At 41.6% G+C, this 23,273-nt stretch overlaps 1 protein-coding gene across 1 annotated transcript in view; it reads right to left on the reverse strand.

The window, feature by feature from the left end:
• Positions 1-22,944, reverse strand: part of DAPK1 (death associated protein kinase 1) — an 83,849-nt gene extending 60,905 nt beyond the window's left edge. Inside the window, exons 1-2 of the mRNA XM_058823267.1 lie at positions 22,930-22,944; positions 22,404-22,549 (exon numbers count right to left, since the gene is read on the reverse strand). Coding sequence (XP_058679250.1) covers positions 22,404-22,465 — 62 coding nt within the window. The 5' untranslated portion in view covers positions 22,466-22,549; positions 22,930-22,944. The remainder of the gene's footprint in view (positions 1-22,403; positions 22,550-22,929) is intronic.
• Between the last annotated feature and the right edge of the window lie 329 nt (positions 22,945-23,273).

Below are 23,273 nucleotides of genomic sequence, written 5' to 3' on the forward strand. Positions count from 1 at the left end.
CCACAAAAAACTAATGGAAGACACTCTTGGTAACACGTCCGGAAAACGTAGGGGCACCCAAGTTTGCATCTGCAGAGCAACAATTCTTCAAGTCTTCCTTCCCCTCACAGGTCAGGTCTGGCAGCAAGAGCTGCTTTGGCCTCACAGCTTCCTCATGGCTGAATGCCAACAATGGAAGGAAAATCAGTTTTCAGAGGCAAAACTGAAAAAGATTGCCAGAAAATACAGACTGCTCTCTTCCTGTTTCCTAAAGCGACATCAGTGAAATTTTTCTAGCAATTAATGAGTTTGCACAGGTGTTACTCCAAGTGTAACCATAAGACTGTCTAGCTGGCAGAAGTGATAGTGTGTTGGTGGTGACAGGCAGAGAGCTGAGCTCAGCTGCTGCAAGTACACTACTGCAGGGTTGGCAGTCAAAAATCAGCTTGTAGGCTTGACATGAGAATTTGTCAAATGGAATAGGGAATCCTCCAACACCTTCCTTTCTGAAACTGCACAATCACATAAAAAGTCAGAAAAGCTTCTGAATTAATTTTTATTGTCTTGGCAACACCACCATAGAGTCTCAGCTGTTTTATAAGCAGCTTTTAGGCTTAAATTCACTGTCATTTTTAATGTATTCACTACGTACAACTGAAGACACTTATTGCTCTTTTTGAAAGCTTCCTCAAAGCATGGAAACAAAAAAACTCAAACCCCCAAAAACCAAAAAGACAAACCAAACAAAGCTTCAGCATCAGAGAACACTTCTCTCCAACTGTGAATCAAAGACCATTTGAGTAAACAAATTGAAATCCTAATACATGTGTGAGTCTAGCCTTCCCCTTGAGAGTGAAAACGGTAAGCACAGGCATTGCTGCAAGCAGCCAGACACAACCTTTGTGAGGGATACAAATATAAATTGACTCCACAGTGAGTATCAACACCTCCCAACAAAGGTTCCTCAGAAATCCAGGTCCCTCTGGAAGATGCAATCCAGCAGCAGCTGCATGGTGCAAGTTTCCATGCAGCTGTAAGACATCCCTGTACACAGCCATTTCAGCATGTGCTAAAAGAATACAATTTATCAGAGATGGGAACATAGTAAGATTAAACAAGATGACAGAAGGGCTTGAAGGGGCACCCACATGAAAGGTGGTGGCACACAGTGAGCATACTGCAGACATGAACCACTGGCATTGCCTGTGCACACACAGAGTGTTCTCACAAGTACAGGGTCACCAGAATCACAGCGAGCACAAGCAACATCTTCTGCAGATGCAACAGGAAACTGACAATCACGTGGAAACTAGACAGCCACCACAAAACAGCCACTTTTCGGGCCTCACGTGATTTTGCGTGCTATAATGCTGGGACTCTTTTCCCCATCTGCCATGTGACTAACAGAAGGAATAAACATCGGGCAATATCACCAGGGTAGTACAAAAAAGATACTACCAGAACTCCAAGAAATGAAAGAAGGGATGACCATAACTCTATTGAATTTTACGCTCTGCTTCAAAGTTAAAGCCTTTGTAGGCCACACATTAAACAAATATCTACAATAAATCAGGAGAGTCCATCAAATTAGGCTAAAAAATAGTACTATCAAGACCTATGAGACTTCTCTACGCAATTTATCATTAATTTATAATTTTTTCCACTCACAGTCTTCCCAAAATAGTATTTTTTCACAATTCAGTTTAACTAATTTTCCTACTAGCATCATACAGTGTATAAACATTTGTTCAGCTGGATTGCTAGCACAGTGACAATCCTGCAGCAAGCGCATGGCTTTTTGGAAAGGGTCTCTCACATGTTTCTTGTCTGCCTAGAAGTGAAGCCCTAGGTAATATCTGTGCACACCCTACTTAGCCTCTGCATGCCCAGCTACTTCTTCCTGTTATCATATCTCTTCTTAAACTGATCTCACAAAACCAAGATTTACTTCTAACCATTAATGCTCAATGATCCAGCTTAAAAGATAATTAAAAAACCCCAAACCCTGTTCATACCACATGTCCTGGGATGTCCCCCATTGCCACCCAGGGCATTCATAACTCCCTCTAGACCAGCTTGCTCAGAGCCTCATCCAACCTGGCCTCAAAGACTTCCAGGGAAGGGGCGCCCACAACATCTCTGGGCAACCTGTGCCAGTGCCTCAACACCCTCACAGCAAAGAGTTTTTGTCTAGTGTCTAATCTAAACCAACCATTTTCAGTCTGAAGTCATTCTCCCTTGTCCTGTGACTATCTGCTCTTGTAAAATCTTTATCTTTATTGTAGGATTCTCCTCATCCTTTGTACCATTTGCCAGTGTTATTTATCAGAGAGGGTACAACTTGGCCTTTCTCACCTCATCACTGCTCAACTGAACTTCATCTCTATGCCTTTCCCAGCTCATCTGTCCTTGTCTCCACTGCCTCTGCATTTGATTCATTCAAATCTCAGTTTGACCAGCAATACCTTACTTAGACGTTCTGGTCTCTTACCTTCCTTGCCCAGTTTTTTGTTCCTGGGGATTGCCAGCTCTTCTGCTCTATGGAAGACTTCCTCAGAGATCTCTGTGCCACTCCCTTGATCCTCTGGGCAGTTTCCCAGGAGAGGCCGGTGACTATCTCTCTGAAGAGCACGAAGTCTGCTTTCCTAAAGTCCAGGAGCCTAACTGAACCCATATCCCTCAGGACTGCAAACTCCACCAGTGCATGGTCACTGCAACTAGGCAGCTCAGTTTCTTCCAACCACAGAAAATTAATTATTCTCAGGTTAAGAAACAAAACTGAAATTAATTATAGCTAGTTCACTACATTTGGGATAATATTATGGAAACATCAAATTTGATTTTTTTTATACAGGACAGAGATGGATCACCTAAAATCAAATATAAGCTCGTGGTTTTAAATTAAGACTGAAAGAATATGCAAAATAGGTCAGAAAATTTTCCCTGTAGATGATTTGCTCCCTGAGCTACGAAGCTGAGAGGACAGAATTGAAAACATTACACTTTGTTACATTAACTTTACAGCAGTAGCACCAAACCATGTATGTCAAAAAGTACAAAGTCAACTCCAAATATTTTCGTCAGCTTTCCCTGTTGACAAGTTATACCCAAATTCCACAGAAAAGCTAAGGGGCCATGATGCAATGGTTGTGAAGACCTTGTCAAGTGAGCAGAATAGTCAAACTGCATAACTGCCCCTGTAACTTGAAATTCAACAGAAATGCATAATACAATAAAGATACTCCTGTATTACATCACCTTCTAATCCCAGAAGAGTATTGATGTGCAGCTTAAATGCTTGGGAACTTCAGCAGGAAGGCTTGAACAGACAATAGTGATGTTGTATGCAGGACCAACTTTGGTGTCTCCAAAGGAAAAAAGTGATTAATTCAACAGTTGCTTCATTATGATCAGATCAACAGGCCACTTTATAGTTCTGTCTCTGAAATAGCTCTTCAGACAGAAGCAGAGTGACCTCCTCCAACTAGAACCACAATGGAATGCTCATTCCAAATACCTAAACTGCACTGCTTAAAAGCAATGCAGCAACTGCAAAGGGCAAAGAAGAGACTGTAAATTGACCTTTAGAGACCTCTCAAAGTATGCAAAAAACATGAAATGCAGATGAATCTGAAAAATGCTAAAATATTGGCACTATTTCTTTTCTCAGCAGCTTCCTACCCTGTACAAAAACAGTTACTGTCCAATTTTCAGAACAAAGATTCTAATTGTTTAAAGAGAAAATAAAATTTCCATCACTTAATTATGAATAACCAAGGGAAACAATGATTAGCAATTTAAAAATTAATATACATAAGATTTCCCTGTAATATTTCTTCTGATGACAATGATCCTAGCTCCACTATTGTCTCGTGATTGATTTTTAAGCTGAGGTGTTGGGGAAGATGGATTTTTTTAATATTCCAATAACTTTTGGTAAAAACAGCTATATCAACTTTAAGAAAACAAAACTTTAGGCAACCACAAAACTCAGTTGACAGGAATTCACTGTGTACCAAGGTGTGCTTGTCACTAAATGAGTCAGCTTTCTGAGGAAGAAAATAATAGGCTAAAAGCACAACACAGGCAGAAGAGATTATTTCAGACTAAATCTGAAGATGTTTTCAACCTTTTAACATCCTGGAAAATCTCAGCTCCTGTCTGTTTATTGAGTGATTAAGGACAGCATGGTGCATTTTGACACTTGGAGATAAAGGCAAGGAAAATATCCAACAGGCATCAGGAAGTGAATATCATGTTGACATTGAATAGCTGCCAAAGTGCAGAGGGCAAAAAGCAAATGTAAGCAAAGATAACATCCAAGGCAGACCAGAAGGCAGTGATGTGTTGCTTCTGATGGTGTATAGAAAAAACTGAACCTTAATACAAGGAGGAAGAAAGAGAAGGAAGAACAATGGGTAGAGAACACAATTGATTTTTAAAAAGCTACACACAAACAAGCTGTCAAACGTGCTTAACAACCTAGTCTGAGCTTTACAAAGATTAACCCATTTCTTCCCCGTGCAATCTTGAAATACAGGAATCTACTGAAAAGATAAGGCGAAAGCAGCACTCCAGGCAGCAGACATGAAACTTGCAGTTCTTTGCTTTTGTTAAAGCAAGCCCCCTGCTCCACACTACACAAGGAAAAGCCATTATAAATACCTATAGTAAAGCCAGAGCAAACCTGCTCTCATGCCAGCATAAGGCTATGTTGTGTATCTGAGAAATGTGCAGTAACTACCTCCATGCAGCTACAAGCAACTCAAACACTCTCATGCACATTTAGTAACTACAACAAGGTGGTAGCAACCATATCCATAAAGCTCACCCGTTTCCCTTGAGGGTGGATTCAATTATCAGTTCAATAGATATCACATTATGTTATCTTGCTTTTTCCAGAGTTTCAGGTCCAAATGAACTAGGAAACTGTTTCAAAAGATCCTTCTTTTTTCTTTATGCCAGCTACTTGTCATTCTTGAGAATGAAAAACCACCAGCCATAAACAGTATTAAAGATAACACTACTTAGCAGATAGAAGAAAGTTGTGTTTAAATGTTAAAAGCAGTTTAAAAATTCATAGTCCTTCCAAACAAGCAAGAGAACTGGGTGAAGGAACAGAACTTCATTATCAAGTAATTTTGTGCAGCTGACTAAACACTAGACCTCCCAAAATATACCAATAACAGTACATGTATGGTAAAAATTGATGAAAATCCAAGCACAGAAACACAACTACCATACATTCTGCATGTCTCTACAAAAAAGCATACAGTCCTCATCCCCTCCTCCTCTATTTTTAAGAAAAAAGGGAGTCATCTGCCTTACAAATATATTCCCACTTGCTTTTACCCTCTCATTGCTTCTAAAAGACCAGCTACAAGAGTATTTAATGTTGTATGCTCAAGGGCCATGGGCTGTAAACCTTACGGCATAAATTACAGACCAACAGCATTGTATAAAATGAATAATATTAATTTGAAAAGACATCCTTGGCAACACACAGCATGCAGTACACACATGACACTTAAAGTGCATCATCCTATTGTCCCTAACTTTTTAAAAAAGAAGTTACAAAAAAGACAGAAAAACTGTCTAATACTGGAACACATAAACAAAAAAAAAAAATTATAGTTTGCTTACTACTTTTCAAATTAAAGAGACAGTCAGAAGAGCTCTCCTGCCTCAGCTTTCTTTTTCCCTGCAAAAAGCAGTCATGGTGACAGCATAAAGGACACTACTAAGTGCTACAAGTCAAGTACAACTCAATACAATTCAAAGCTCCTACTTTGAACTCTGCACAATTCAAGCAATAAACTCTCCTACAGAGGCACAACTGTTTCTGCAAGAAAAGATAATTAGTATCTCAAAATTATTCAATTTAACAAATGAATCCAACAGCAGCTCAGAAACGATGATGTTCTTCCTTGCACCCTACATCACAGATCATCAACTTTAATAATCCTAAAACACTTCCTACTTGATAGTAAAAGTCTTATTTTAGCAAGTGAATTTTCCTGTCACTAGGCTACTCCATAAGCTTGCAAAACTCCTGTGCCTCCACTTAATCTGTGGCTTGTTTTAGTACAGATAGACATACACAAGGAAATTGAAAGCAATTTCCATCTGCCTTGCAAAGAAGAGAGAGAAAACATTCCTTCACTTGGCTCTCTCATTTATGTTACCATTACACAAAGCTTAAACCAGAAGTGCATTAAGGGACTCTTCACAGGGTAGCCCTGTTACAGTGCAGCCCCACATTCAACAATACAGCGAGCAAGGGTAGGTAACACAGGCTTCAGTAGATGAAAGCTTCACTCTGCAGCACAATACACCTTCAAGATTTTTATAGAGATGGCCGTGATGAGCTAGACATAAAGTACCACCAGTACTGAAAAGGCACCAGAAGGTTTGCAGCAAGGTGCAGCTAAGGAAGGCACTGCTGACATGAGGCAATCATGCTCCCTCTCTTCCTCCTGCATTTGCTTGCTGCTGTGCTTAAAACCTTTTCAGAACATAGGGGTTAATAGCTGTCATTGCATCTCTAGTTCTACTTTGACTTATGACCCCTTATTAGTTACCTGCTTCCAAATCATGACAGCATTGCAAATTTGCATTACGCCTGCACATAAGCCTTATAAAAAACAATGTGCAGAAACACAGGCACAGATTCAAGAGTTTGTCTTTCTGAAGTGGTGTGCAGCATGAAGGACAGGGATTTTCTAGAAGAAAAGGTGGCATGGCAATAGTATTTTAGACTAAAAATAAAGAGAAAGGAAAGATCTTGCAGCTACTAAATCCTCCACAGACAGCACCAGCACACAGCCCTCCCTGCAATCAATGTGGTCTTCTTCTTTCAAAGGAGCACATGACTTTAAAGAAGTTATGACCACAGGGTTATCAGACAATATATGGGTTTCTCCATGATCATACTCTGCTAAGCAATTAGGTCAAACCGTGCTCTTGAAAATTAGTTTAGTGCAACTGAAGGTCAAGGAATGAAGGCATGCGCGGGAGATGAAGCAGAAAAGAAGTAGAAGGATTTAACTCTAAAGCACATACAAAGCCCTTGCCAGAAAGAGGAGTTGCACAGTTGCTAGAACTTTGTAGTGTATGAAAGGAACATTCTTGGCACTGAAAACCTGGCATCTGTGTACAAATAGAAAAAGTGTTCCAAGTCAGAAGCTGTACACAGAAACAAAAAGGAACTTTTTCACATCAATGTGCTCACCAGTACTGTCTTGTTCATTCTAAATTACACTTTTGTCAATGGCTTAGTTGTCAGGCAAATAAGTAGATTTTTGTTACTTTTAACCAGAACAAAGAGATATTACACGCTTTTACAGACTTCTGTAATTCTTAGGAAAAAAACCCAACCAGATTCTTTTACATAAAGGAATTCTGATGTCAGATTCTTTTTCTTATATTCACATTTGGGTTTTGGAATGCAAATTTGAATGAGTAAAGTGCTCTGGGTCTATGTTGGCAGCAGATGTTCAGAAGAAAAGGCACACACTTTTTTCAAAAGCTGGAAGCATTACTGAAGGTTTGATGATTCTGTTCTCCTGGAAACCCATGGATTACTGCAAATACAAAACAGAGACACACTAACAGCTTTACCCATGGCTGCAAGAAATTGACAGAATTATTCTTCTGAAAGTAGCCAAAAATTAAATTCTCTTTTCTGCTTCTTCTAGCGCTTTGAACAAACAAAATGTTGAATAGGTGGGTGAGAGGCAAACACTAGACAGGCAGAGACAAAACCTTCCCTCTTTCCTGTATGTATATAAACAATTCAGCTCTGTCTCCAGTTTCATATTGTCTATCCAGCACTCACTTGTACAGTCTGGATAACACCAAACATGCATACTTGTCACTGTGCCAGTATACAAGACAAGAAATGCAAGTTATCAACATTGCCGAAACCCCCTACAAAAGACTGAGTAGTGGTCAGACACTATTTTTATGCTGTCCAATCCAGTTACTGCCTAGTAGGAACAGCAATTACATTATTGAGGGAAAGGAGGGTTAAAAAAAAAAAAAAAAACCAGCTGTTGGCTATTACTTTGCAAGCAAAAGCATAATATCTAACGGCTGTAACTTCCACACCTCAGGTACAGTAAAACCTTTCACTGCTCAGGAGATAAACATTTTTTCTTAGTTCCTTCCTGAGAATTCATTTTACCATAGGATTACATTTCACTTTAGAGTTTCATGTAATATAGCTCAATGTGACATAAATGCAGAGGCATGATACAGACAGAGAAGTTGAGTTAGTATATACAGTCTTCTCTGTGATATGTTCAATTTTTTTTTAAATTTTTCTTTTAATATGAGACTAAGCAATACTGCAAAGCTCAAGAGCTCTTTGCTTTCTCATATATGGACAAAAGCAGGGCTGCAATGCACTTTCACAGCAGTGCTGTCCTTCCCACTTCCACAAAAAGAAATGTCATGTTAGATTGAGTGAATCCTCGTATTCTGTGGTTCTCTCCCAAGCGACACTTCTGAGTCACTAACCTTTGACACGTGCATTGCTAAAAGCACTGACCTATTCTAGAGGAATTTGGAACTGCTCATTTGCAGTTACAGTGGGAACAATAATAATTCACTGAATGTGATGACGTCACAAATGTAAAATGAACACAATCAGTATGGAAGTGAACTCAGTCTAAACACAGGTACGATTCTGGGTAAAACTTGAGGATAGTAAGAAGAACACAAAAGTGAAAATGTGAGATGCCCCTATGCCTCAAATGCCTTAACAAAATATTTAAGTAATTATCAAACTACAGAATGTGAGGAGCTAGAAAGTGCTAGAGAAAATAGTTTTAACAGAAGTCTACTCATAGACAAAGGAGTTTAAAACACAGCTGTAAAGTCCATGTCAAAATGTAATGGTATTTAGTGTACAGCCTGGAAGAATGTGTATATCACCCATTTCCTATTAATGATGCCTGGGCTGGAGTTTGTAGAAACCTGTTTGGTCTGAATACATGCACATCTGCTAAAGTATTTTCAGAAATCATCTTGCACTACAAAAAGTGGAGTACTCACACTTGTAAGCAGTTGAAGTAATAGCTACAGCTATAACATACAGGAAAATAAAAAAAAAAAAAAAAAAAAAAAAAAAGGAAAAAGAAAAAAGAAAAAACAAGAAATAATGCAAAGAAAGCCAGAGATTTTCAAGCAACCACCATTCATAGTATTAAAAAGTACATGTACACATACAGCTACTTTAAGAATCAATGCCTAAGTATTGCGATATAAATACAGAACTTTAAATACCTTGTGAGTACTTTAGTCTAAATGCTTTTAGTGTTATTTAATACTTCATTTTCCCCTTCTTTAGGGCTTTTCATGAAATTTGTAAACTAACTCAGCAATTAACATTAAATCATAAGTTAATCTAGCTAAATGTTTAAAGACACGTGACATAAGTCTGACTCCGAACTGATCATAAAAGCTCAGTTATCACTAGCTCAGAAAATCTTAAACCAGGAGATTGGTGTGAATATTAGAACATATGAGCAGAACAAACATTTGATTTTGGTGGTGCTAAAGGCTGTTCTTGCTGCTATTTCATAACTAGTGTTTTCAGTTATGCATTTCTCTTTTCAGCAATGGGTTTTGAAGCATGCCTGAATCGGTGTTTGTCCTTCAGCTTGGGAAAGAAAAGTCTAATGATAATTCTTATCAGACCTCACTTGTGTGATCCACTCTTTCATCACAATGAACAGCCTTTCTTCCTTTCACATTTTCAGAAATTCCCTATTTAGTGGTGTATGACCTACCATCCTTATGAGCAATAACACTGTGCCTATAAGCATCATTCCTATGGAGAGTTTTACTCCAGGAGGTTTTTATGTTCAATGGCCACAAACAAAAACACAGAAATTCATCACTTTTACAGCACAGCTGTAAATACAATGCTAATGTCAGAAAATTTTTTTTTTCAGTATAATTGAAAAAACCCATTTAATGCAGTCATAGAGTATGGATCATTCAAATGCTTGCTAGACAAATGATGAAACCTAATCACTAGGAGCAGAAGTGAGGTTGGACTGCAAGCAGGTTATAAAATTATACAGGTCTAGAAATTATACAAACTGAAGGTGGGAAATGATGTAAAGTTTGGTTACTTTCTACTTCTACCAGGTATGAAGAATCACTAAAATACACAGGTGCATTACTAACCTTTTAGTATTAGAGCATAAGGAGAAACAACCTACTTATGTTCCACAGAAGATGGTGGAATAATTTTTTGTGTAGAAAAATCCTGGATTTTCTCTTCCAGTTATTAACCTGATGTTAGTTAAATATGTAAGAAACTCACTGAGCTATAAACAGATCACTTAAGCCAGTGATGCTTTTCCGTGACTTAAAGGTGGCTTTTTAAGATGACATGGCATAACAAACAAAGCAGTTTGTGTCACAAACACAATGCTCTCATGCTAAGTGCCTTAGTAACTCACATATACATTAGGGTTTTATGAGCCACTAATTAAAACCAAGTAATTGTCCGCTTCCCCAGATCTTCAGCTTTTATTCACAGATTCACAGCTATTCAAGTCTGTAGATGAGCTTGGGCACTTCAGAATTTAGAACATTAAAAAAAACCCCCAAAAACTTAAAAAAAAAAAAATAAAAATTCCAAGTTGTCTTCTCTGACCTCTGTGCAAAGGAGGGCTTGTCTGGCTAGCTGCTGCCACAGGAAAACATACTCAGACTGTGCTGTCACCAGTCTCATTGTCCAGGGTTAATCACGGTCAGGTTTTGCTCCCCAGTTCAGAGCAGCTCTTCCACAGGGCCTTGGCTGGCCGGACCTGCACAGCTCTGAGGCACAGCACATCGGTGCAGGCCTTTCAGCGTGCTGTAGTGGGCCGAGCCAGTACCTGTCACAAACAGAGGCTTCCTCATCCTGCAGGCCCTGCATTCCTGTGCTGTGCTGCTGGCTGGCACTGATCCTCGTCTGACATGCCCGTGCTGACCCAGTTCAGAGAGCTCAATCTGTAATCCCCTCCCGCTTCCAGGCTGTGCTCAGGATGGTGCCAGCGCTAGGGCGGGAGAATGCTGCTCAGTGAGGAACAGGAGGGTGAGGAACAGCACCATCCCATCCTCTGACCCTGGCGCTAGGCTGGCTTAGCCACGCCGGGGGGGCTCGCAGGCAGGCAGAGCAGCACCGACCAGGAGCTAACACACCCTCATGAGGAACAGTAATGTGAAGGTTTCTTTCTAGAGGAACAAAAGAGGCAGCAGAAGTAGACCAGCTTTGCAAGATAGAATCTGGAATGGTTTGTTCTTCAGCTAATGTTAGAACTGGCAGCAAAGCCAGGAAAAGCGATATCCTCCTTTCAGACAAGAATGTGAAGCAAATAGTATCAGAAGGCCCTTTCAAATAAAAAACCATGAGAAAAGATGAGATATAAGGAACTGAGCCATTCCCTGACGTGCTTTCCTTCACCAGGGAATAAGCGGCAATTCTACGCAGATGGTCCCGCTCATGGAGATAAGAAAATATTGCCAGACAGATAATATACCAACAAAATCAACACTCCCGTACCAAAATGTTTGAAGTCTGCGTTTGCAAGGAATAAAAACCACAACAAAACAAAAACACATATCAAACCCAAAGCAAACAAAACTAAATCCCTAAAAGAAAGAGAAAGCTGAAGGAGAGAATTTGAAGTATCTATCTTTAGGATTACATCTGCATCACCTTACTTAAAGGTAACAGGGGCCAAGTGTCCTAACAAAAGAGTCCAAGTCAGCAAGAAGAGAGGTATTGAAAGACAAAATCTGTTACTATTCAAGACTTTCATATATTTTTTTTGCCTTATACAATAATAAACTCCCAGTCTTGTTGACAGAGTTATTCAATGTTGAGTTCTTGGCCTCCAAGTTCTAGGACCCAAGTAAGATCCACAGTAGTATTATTTTCCTTGGTGGACAAAAGCCACGTTATGGTTTGACACTGGCCAAACACCAGGCACCCACAAAAGTCACCCTCTCCAGCCACAGATGGGTAGAGGAGAGAAAAAAATTAACCAAGGCTTCATGAGTTGACAAGAACTATGAGAAAACCCTCCAAGGGAAAAACAGGCTCAACTTAGAGGTACAAAATGAATTTATTACCAAAAAAATCAGAGGAGGATAATGAGAAGTAAAATAAGCCCTTAAAACACTTCTTCCCCCAGCCAACCCCTCCTTCCCACCAATAGAGCAGGGAGACCGGGTGTGGGGGCTTTGGTCAGTTCACCACCCACGGTTTTCTTCCGCTGCTCTGGGAGAAGGGTCCTTCCCCTGTGAGACGTGGGCTTCCTCCCACAGAAGACAGTTCTCCATAAACTACTCCAGCATGGGTCCACTGTCATGAGCAGCAGTCCTCCCAAAACTGCAGGAACTGAGTCCCTCCCATGGGCATGCAGTCCTACCAAAACTGCTGTGACACGGGCCTCTCTTTCCATGGGGTGCAGCCCTCCAAGGACAAGCTGCTCCAGCCTGGAATCAGGGCCCTCCCTCTCCACCAGGTCTCCCACTGGATCACAGCCTCCTCCAGGCATCCACCCACTTCAGCCTGAACACCTCCCCCACGGGCTGTGGGTGGATCTCTGCATCCCCATGGATCCCCACGGGCTGTGGGTGGATCTCTGCATCCCACATGGATCCCCACGGGCTGTGGGTGGATCTCTGCATCCCACATGGATCCCCATGGGCTGTGGGTGGATCTCTGCATCCCACATGGATCCCCATGGGCTGTGGGTGGATCTCTGCATCCCCATGGATCCCCATGGGCTGTGGGTGGATCTTTGCATCCCCCACGGGCTGTGGGTGGATCTCTGCATCCCCCACGGGCTGCAGGGGCACAGCTGCTTCACCATGGTCCGCACCAGGGGCTGCAGAGGAATCTCAGCTCCAGTGCATGGAGCACCTCCTGCCGTCCTTTTCCACTGACCTTGGTGCCTCCATGTTGTTTCTCTCATGTGCTCTCACCTCCTCCTCTGGCTAGAGGAAAAAAACCCCAAACCTGTGCCCCACTTTGATCTCATTTTCTTCTTAAATATGTCATCACAGATCTTTAATTTGCTCAGTTTTAGCCAGCAGCATGTTCATCTTCAGAGCCATTAGGGATGGGCTCTGCTGGACATGGTGGGAAACTTCTAGCAGCTTCTCACAGCAGCCACACACCTTGTCACCCACTAAACCTGACAGAATGATTTAACATGGCAGAATAACTTAATTGTAAACGATGTCAGAATAAAACACTATCAATTAGCACAGAATTTAGCTGCACTTTATTATACCTTTTTGCCTAGTTATTACATAGCTAGGCAAAGTAAGCACAGTGCCAAATAACAGCCACCACAAAGGATAGACATGATTTGAAAATCTATGCATTAGTTTTCTTAGTCTCCTTTAGAAATACAGGATTACAAAATACCATATCAGCAGTGAAGTTCAATTCTCTTCTCTAAAAACTTCAGCAAACAGAAAGAATAGGAGGGAAGAGATGAGTGTCCGCATCACTTCTCCATAAGCACAAGACAGTTAAAAGCACCGGTTTCCAAAAAATGAACAGCCTTTCTCTGTCCCATAAGTGTTTACAACTTCAGAGCACTAGTCCAACAGACTGTGGTCAGGGGAAAATGTCCCTCTGCTATCAGTTCCCATGGCATAGGAGCAGGCACTCTAAGTGCATATTTCTACAGGCACACCTAGCCAGTATCTCAAAGCTAAAACAACCACTGACACTTGAGAGAAGACTGAGGAAAGGTACAAGAGTCCAGAAGCCAATTTATATACCAGGCAGAAAGCAGGACTCCAAGTAACTTGTGTAAACTTAGAAGCATACCATTGATAGCTCACAAATAAATACATAGTGGAAATAAAATATTTCCAGTACATTGGTTCAGTTACAGGCTCTTATCCTCCTGTTTAGGGAACAAATGCACAGACAAATGCTATTGCCCCAAGTAATTTTCATCCTTTCCAAAACCTCACTACTTGGTATAATTCAGAAAAAAAATAAATCTCAAACTGTAATTTCAATCAGTATGTAAACAGTTATAATTCACACAATGAAATCTCCAGCTTTGGATAAAGCTTACAGATCCCCATAAGCTCATGACCACCCAGTTGTTCTTTCTGTTAAACACATAGAAGACCACCTGAGCTTCATAACAAACAGAGACTTGCACCTGTAGGCAGATGGCACTGGGGGAAGTTTGGTCTAGAAGAGTGGCACACCACTCCAGTAGAATGGCACACCAGGGTCCCTGTATGGTCAGCCCCGCAGCCATGCTTCCTCCTCAGCACCCCTGCCTCTGGAAGCAGAAATGGATTGGCACATCAGCTTGCACAAACGGGAAGGAAGAAGGGGAAGGAAATTAAACTTCTGATACCAAGAGAGTAAGGCTGCAGGCCACCATGTGTATTACTCACTGTAGTGTCTTACAGCACTGCTGTAAACCATGTAAGTTGTTCTGGGACTGAGGGAAAAGTACTCATTACAAGATATTCCCTCCAACATCAACCTGTGCCACAACAAAAAAAAAAAACAACACAAAACCCCAGCATGCTAACAACGTCACACTTTTAATAAAACAGGACAACATCCTCAAGGACTATAATATGCCTGGAAACTTTGAAAGACAGTGTTTAAACTGATCCAAAATATCATCAATGACTGTATCCTTATCAGCCTTCTCCTTTTCCAGTATCATGTAATTCTTTCTTTTAATTTCACAAGCTCTATCTTTATACAATTTAGATTCCTTGTTCATACTGGTTCATTTCAACAGGTCCCATAAGGTCATTTTCCTTGAGGCAGGAAGCCTTTCAATTCCAGCCTACAGAGCCATCTGTGAAAATTGCAAATGTAAATATAGTTTCAAAAGTTTGTTTCACCAACCATTTTAATTTTTGCAGCGTATTAATAATATCATACCACTCCAAGCATAGTGGTACAAGGTTAAATGTACTGAAGTCTTAAATATTCTTTCTCAAGCAGCTTCATCTCACAGCTTCACCACCTTAGCTTAGCACCTCTTATTCACTTTAGAAAAGGACAGCAGTCATCTCTTTGAAATGGAGGGACAAGACCTGCAAGTAACATGTGAAGAAGGACATACCAAGGTTCACAAGGATATGGAGAGATTCCTGCCCCGACAATTCATCTCTGTCACTAATCTGTTCCATGACTGTACCAAAACCAACAGAAATGTCACCCAACAACTAACCAAAATGTTCCAGGCTCCACTCCTCCTGTGTCACCTCCTAGACAAGATCTCAGAGTTTAGTAACATCACCTGTATTAGACTCCTTGGCACTGGCCTTTGCACACAGTTCTGCAAAATTTCACATTATGCCAAAATTGACTGCTTAAGGTAGACATGCAACTAAACAGTAAAGGCTTGAAGATCTTTAGGCTTTGTTGGCACTGTTCTCAGCTTCACCCATCTCAGCCACTTACTCATCATAGTTAAGTATGACTTATTATACTGCATGGCAAGTCAATGAATGCTGTTCAGGTTTAGTGCATATCCCTCCTTTGTGTCACCTATCTTCATGCAAGGGGACAAAACAGAGTTTGAGAAACACTTTTATTTGAGGCAGAGTTCCTTCAAAGCCACTACCATTCAGGACACAAGGTGCTGAGCCACTGCTTTAACTGGCATGATTTCTTCAGAATATAAAATTGTATCAACAAGTTGCACAGGTACTCTAACCAAGCCAGTTAAAAACAGAAAGACAATTGGACATTAAGCCAAGGTCTCATGAGAAACACACAATCTCCTCCAAAAACAGAGGTTTTGAATACCTCTGACTAACTGCAACAACCATTTGTGAAGATTACTTCAACTGCTATTGCATCTCCCATAATTCTCCTAATTTCCAGTTTATACTTCCTTGTTGTCAGTTTATGCTCTTCTGTCTTTGTGGCAAAGTGACTCTTTATCTTGGTCCCTCCTGCATATTTAACTCAAAGTAGATTTATGGAGGCAATCGCAACTCCATGCAGGCTGAGATCTCACAGTGCTTTCAGCTGATCTGAGAGTGTACACCTGCCATAAATTATATACAAGGTAGGTATTTTTCCCCTTTGACAGCAGCACTAAAAAAAAAACTAAAAAAAAAACCAACCCTGAAACAAAACAGCCTACAGAGAAACACAGCAGAGGAAAGAGATACTGATCCTTTCAACCACCAACACTGCATGCAGCCTCAGCTTTGAACAAAGCTCTCATGAAACAGTGGTGTCAGCCTCCCCTTCCTAGGCTAAAGGGGCCAACTTCTGTTCAGTACACATAATTCCAACAGAGCAAATGACATACTCAACATCTGTAAAGAGAGAAAATGGGGAGCAAAAAAACAAACACCTAAAAATCCCCACAACACAGAAGGACTAACCTGGAAAGCTAGAAGGACAGATTGGAGCTTCAGCACACCCCTAACACACCTGCTCTGGTACTGGTCATGCCTCACTGAGCCTGGCTAGAAGAAAAATCAGACAAGCATTTTTATCTTCTTCCTGATGAGTTTAGATTTACAAAGATTTGTGCATTTAAATTGAGAGCACCGAATAATCAGCAAGCTCTAGTTTTTATTACACTGTATTTTAAAGGAAATACAAAGCAGCCATTATTCTTCCCAAGAGAAAGAAATAAAGTAAGCAGGACCAAGTTATACCCAAAAAAGCATCAGCACTTCTTGTGCTTTTCATGAAGCAAACCTCTCAGCACATTTTATACGGCAGCAATTGTCACCAGTGGCATTGTATGGTGACAGCTCTTGCAGGCTGCGCAATCAGCAGCTTGCAGGTTATTGTGCATTTCCAAAAAGGAAACATTTTAAGGCATGTCTGGGAGGCAAACTGAGTTGAGATGTATAATTTTTGCAACTATGCTTTCCAGTTAAGAAACTTTCCTTTTCATTATCCATGCAACCATCAAAGCCATGACTTAAAGACAAGCATGGAACAACCAACTTCTCCTCCAAGAGTGGACTGATAAATCATGGCCACGGTTTACAAACAGCACAAAAAGAGTTATTTGATGTAATTTGAATTACATCATTGAAATTACATTTTCAATTCTTCGAAAAAAGTCAAAAGGGCACACAGAGACACCAATCAACCAAGTTTCCTGGTCAGGGACTTTGCCATCAACATTTTGAGTTCCTTCTTAGGTCCTTTTCCCTGAAAAGCTCCGATAGTCCACTCAATTTAATTAATTATCATGTACTACTAAAATGTGAATAAAGTAGTTGTAAAACCAGTGAATTATACACTTGCAGTATTTATCACCATGCCTGTACAAAAAACAGGAAATGGGACTGCAGGGGTTTGCTCCTTCTGCTTTTGCAGTTTAACCATTTTACTGCTGCATGAAAATGAAGGTTAACACATGCCTTGTAATGGAGCAATGTTATTTTCTTTCTTATATCAAGAAAACACAAGTAAACAGAAACTGGAAATTTCAATGTACCACAGTTAAAACGTTTGTAGCTCACATGCACTAGTTTTAGCCTTATGAAACCATCCTTCACACTTCTCCTTCCCCTCCCCCATATGACTTTCTGATACATAGGAAAAAATGTTACACTATAAGATTATTAAAGATGGCTGTCATGGATTTTAAACGTGACAGTTTTGAAAGGAAGTATCCCCTTTGTGATATTCATGATGTCTTTCACATCCTATAAATCTCACAACAGAGCCTGGCAATTTCAATACATGGGCTAGTTAGCAAGATTAACTTAGATTGTCAAGCCTGAAAAGTGCCATGAAGGTTAAAATCTAGTTGCCATTCAGGTTCGTTTGTTTGGGGGTTTTTTCAGTGCTTTTACTTTCCTCCCAATACAGAAGAGCAGTGTAGTTGCAGTGTTTGGATAGATGACAGGAAGCCTCTGCAGCTGTAAAAAGCAGTGCTACCAAAATCCAATATCTGAATAATCAAAACCACATACATTCATGCCCATATATATATATATTTGTATATTCAGCCTACATACTCCCTGTTTACAATGGAAATAATTTTCCTGGAAAAATAAAAAAACAATCCTTTTTCACTCAACTCTGAAAGGTAGAGGAACATCTAACAGAATGTAAATACATATTTGCACAGCTCTCTGTTCTCTCTTATCAACATCTTCAGCATGTTAGCCTAGGCATTTTTCTCTCACGACTGATAAAGCCATTAGGTACATTAGGTAGCAGGGTTAGGTTGCTACTTTTTACTCTTAGCATCTCTGACTAGTGAATTACCAAGCAGAGTCAGAGCAGTCTCCAAAACTGGCAAGATTCAGGGTAGCCTTCCTCTGACAAGTTACAAGTGTTTCCCTAGTGACTCCAACAGGTCCAAACAAGCCTGATATTCAAAACTGTTAGATATCTCTTCCTGCTTTCTGAATCAACAAGAGTCTAAAAATTGTGAACCACAGTGCAATGCAAATACCATTCTTCAGTTCCAAAACTTTACCCTAACACTCTGCATCTCTTTTAGAAAGCACATGAAAGCTTGAAGGAAAATAAAACAACCAAAAATACCAAATGTGGGTGTTGGGGGTGAAGGAAGAAGAAGCTGTCTATATGATCAAGAACTCACACAGACAAACACAGTATGTATTTATAACACAGCTTTCGATAGCTCTCCCTAAAATTATTTAAACAACACCACATTTCTCACAATACTGTATGAATTCCCAAGCAAGGCCAGTCATGGTAAAAAACATACCTCGAAAGGTTCAGTGTACTTTGAAGGTCTTTACTTGCTTGCTCACCATAGTGAGGTTTTTAATACTGCTGAACTTGAATTCCTGACTTTTGGGAGGACTGAATTAAAAGCACTGCAGCAAGGTATTTAAAATGCACAGTCACACCACCTGCAACTGCAGGCAGAATTAAAATGACAAAACTGTGTTTAGCGAATTCGTTGCTCTTGCATGATAATGTTTACCACCCCTTGAAACTTCATGGTTAGATGATTACTTAACACGTCTGCAGGTAGCCTGCATGTGAACAAGTAACACATGTAATTTCATATTTGCAAGAAAGATGGAAAACAAAAAAAAAAGTGTATGCAACACACCATAGGCTAATCAAGAGCAATCTTATATGTTCCAAAGATAGCATTAGATCCATAAGTCTCCCAAGACTGCATTGGTACAAAAGCCTAAGATAAACCAACCTTAACAGCCATGAACTTGTCAGGAGAAATCAGGTGTGGGCAAGAAAAGTAAATAAGGTTGATTCTACCAGTATTCACACTTGCAAATTTCTTTTTTCTTATTCTCTCTTATTCAGGCATAAGTGAAAACTAACTAAAGACTAGAAGAAAACTCAGATTTTTTTGGTAATAGGACTATGACTGTCTATTGCCTTTTCTGCAAAAGCACAGTAGAATACCAGAAAACTAGAGAACACAATTTTTTTTTTAGCCAAGGCACACCATCATCCCTTCTTATTTCCAATAATGCTAGGTTTTATGCTAAGCAACACTTAAACCTCTTTTATTACTTTCTATCAAAAATTTAATTTACACAGCCCATTTGCTTTCTTCAAGACGCCTTTCATATTTAAATGATTTTTTATTCTAGTTACTGTCAGAAGTATTATAATGTAACAAAGACTAAAATAATTTACAAGGGAAAACAGTGTAGATTATTAAAATTAAAATTCACGGAGCTCTCTGAAAAGGCAGGTTGGCCTAGGAACTTAGGGATCTTTTCATTGAAACACAAGTCTGTCAATAAAAACTCACCTGTTAATTTATTCACCTTTTTCGCTTCATGCCTGCAGCTAAGTAAGAGGAAATAAAGCATTCTTCCAGGAGAAGGGGGAAAATCAGTTCATTTTGCAAAAGGGGACCTTTCATCATTGCTTAGCTGAAGTATTAATTCACAATTTGGGTTCCCAAATGAATACAATAAATTTTAAAGTCAAAGATGTTTTTAATATTCACTGGTTTTTGAGTTTTGAGCCTCAGGACAACTACATTTATACACAAACCTAACAGTCAGAAACCTGCTAAGGGGTAAATGAGGAATGGAAAGTGACAGATTTACAAAAAAGTAGTTTGAGCAACCCTAGACATTTAAGTTCAAAAAGAAGTTTAAAACACCACTGAAATAAACCATTCAACCATATCCTGAGATTTGTTTACTCTCATGGTTTTATGACAACTCTCACTGGAATAATCCCAATTTCTTAAAATGATACTGAAGTGAAAGCTTTGGCCCTTTTAAATAGCTATATTCCATTTTTAAAGTAAAACCCTGCCAAACATATCACAATGTTTTACCATCCACTGGTATTTTCTCACATGTGTAGATAAAATTGATGAGATTCTTAGATTTCTTTACTCTTTTTCAAGTGAAAACTAGAGTAGATTTTAACATTCTTTAAAATTCATAAAATATTATAGGTTTAGAATGCATGCCAAGCTTCTATAGCATTAGGATGGATAAAACCCCCAGTGTTGTAATAACCTGTTGGTAAATGATAAAATGAATATACCATTTTTAAACTGAATGCCATTACCTAACACTCTGCCAGTTTGAAACCCTCCATTTGTTCTGGTTTTTTTGGTTGTTCTTTTACTATTTAACGTTTTCAGTGTTTGCACTTCTCATACTGTAAAAACGAAATGCCTGCTTTCCACTGCTGTGCTCAGGAGCTTGTGACTTGTGACTTCCAAAGAACATTTATTTGAAAAAAAACCTGCATGTATTTAAACACTTCTTATGTAACTGGCCTAAGGGCAATTGTTCTATTTCATAAATATGCATCAGAGACCAAACACTGCACTGATACTTCCTCTTTAAAAAAAATACGGGAGAAATTACATAAACCCTAGCACCTTCTAATATTGACATTATTAGACATTGTCTTCTCCCTGAAGAATCTTAAAAACCCCACAATATATGTGCGTCTTTATTGTCTTCCATGAAGCCAATAATTTATCAGTATCTGTAAGAACAACAATTGTTTTATTTTTAAAAATCCAGAAACACAAACCTGAATTTTGGAATACTGTGTATCCGTGTCAAAAAAAAAAAAAAAAAACCAACCTGGAAATCAAATAGAGCAATCTTAGGAGCCAAAATAATTGTTTAGATCACAAAATCCAAACTTATGCCTTAGCATGAAAATACATCTTCCTATGAGGTTGTCCAGCAAGTTAATATTCCTTCATAGTCTAACACAGTCCTAGTACGTTACTCTAGATGTATGAAAATGTCAACCCAAAATACTATGTGGAAATAAAAGTACGTGTATATTGTCAAAGTCACATCAAAAAATTTGCCTAAAAATGGGATGAAGTTTACTAAAAATACAGTGCAATTAACTTCCTTATAATGTGGGGGTCTTCTTGGTTGGTTAGTTGTTGTTTGGGTGGGGTTTCGGGGTTTTTTTTTGGTTCATTGGTTGGTTTTTTGTTGTTGTTGTTTGGGGTTTCTGTTTTAGTTTATTCGTATTTTTATTTATTTTTAAGAAATCATGAAATATTTCTAAGTTCCTGCCTATTCAAGTAACTTGTTCGCAACATTTGCTATGACTGGACGCTTCACTGGGAAGGTACACAGAGGCAGGTATGGGGGCATCTGCTCCATGTGTACTGAATGCCCTGTGCTAACTGAACACTGACCCTCTGCTTTGAAATCACCAGGATGAACACTAGAACGGGATTCTGCCATACTGGTTTGCAAGAATGCCATTGGATTCCTCCTTAAAGAAAGGGGACAGAACATGAAAAAGGCTCTCATGTAACACAATGCAGTGGTTTAAACTGTCTGACAACATGGAAAGCACTGAAAAAACAAGGCATGACTAATATTGTGGGCTCGGAGGGGCTCATTATTACACAGCATTTAAGAATCAAGGTTCAAGTAGGCAGCTCAGCATCTGCAGCGCTCTGCTCATCCCTTAATCTGACTTCCAGCTCCAGCAGCGATGCCCAGACAGTCATCTTTGCCACAGATACAGATAGAATACAGAGCTTCTCTCACTGCTTTAATCGCGTTCTCAAAGCAAAATCCAACACGCCATACAGATGTAGTCCTTCACACCATGAACAATGCAAACTTCCCTCCTGCAAGCCCAGCCCGTTTCCAGTTCCCCGCCCGGCGAACAGCAGCCAGGCTCGCACAGCCACAGCTGCGCCGCCGACAGCGGGCTCGCCCCTGCTAGCCCACCACAGCACCGGGAGGGCGTCGGGCTGAGCAGGTCCCACCTCGGAACTGTCCCTGTCCAAAAATCTCATCAGACCCGTGCTAAAAAGGCAAAGGCGCGGTAACTTCAAATCCAAATCCCTTTCTCTCTTTGGGCAGCTCAGACACCGTGGAAAGGCAACGCGGGTGTGAGCCTGCCCTCGCCCCTTGCCCGGCCGCGCTCAGAGGCCACGGCTCCGTCCGCCCGCACCCACCTGCCAAGGTCCTCGCCCGTCTCGTAGTGCTCCTCCAGGTTCTCCTGCCGGAATACCGTCATGGTCGCCGCCCGCCGCCGGCTTCAGCCCCTGCTCGGCGCCCTCATCACCAGCGCCCCGGAGCCGCCCCGCGCTGGCTGCGCGCCCTGCGGAGGAGCGCGGAGGTGAACGCCCCTGCCCGCGGTCCCTCCCGGCGCCGGGGGCTCTCCTCACCCGCGAGGGAAGCGGCACCCGCGGGCCGAAGAGCGCCTCCCCTGTCCCTGCCGAGCGCCGGGAGAAGAAAGCGGCGCTCCGCGCCCCCGCCCCTTCCCCGGCAGCGGCAGCCGCCCAGCTGCCGCGGCGGCCACCGGAGCCCGGCCGCCCGCCCGCCGCATTCCTCAGTGGCCCCGTTGCCCTGTCAACCGGGACGTGCCGCGGGGCCTGCGGCAGGAGCCCCCCCCGCCCCGGACACCTCCGCAACCTGACCCCGGGCGAGCCGCCGGGCCGGAGCGAACGGCACCGTTCTCCCGCGGCGCGCCCCGCTTACCCGCTCGCCCTCCCGCCGCTCCGCGCCCTGGGAAGCGGCGACAGCGCCGCGGCCGCTCCCGGCGGGCGCGCAGGCACTCGCGGTGTGGCCGCGCGGCCAATGGGGAGCGGCCCGCCCGCCGCGCCGCCCTCCGCCCCTCGCCGCGGCCTCCCGCCCCTGCTCCGCCGCCGCCTCGGCCAGGTGCGCCCGCCCCGCCCCTCTCGGCGCGGCACGGCCCGGCACGGCCCGGCACGGCCCGGCACGGCCAGCCCGCGGCGGCGGGACCCGCCCAGCGCGGTCTGCGGGCGGCTCCCGGCACGGCCATTGTGTGCGCGCCGCCGGCCGCGCCCTCCCGCAGCCCGCGC

This window comes from Ammospiza caudacuta, chromosome Z (genome assembly GCF_027887145.1).
Source record: "Ammospiza caudacuta isolate bAmmCau1 chromosome Z, bAmmCau1.pri, whole genome shotgun sequence".
In the NCBI taxonomy this organism is placed as follows: Eukaryota; Metazoa; Chordata; class Aves; order Passeriformes; family Passerellidae; genus Ammospiza; species Ammospiza caudacuta.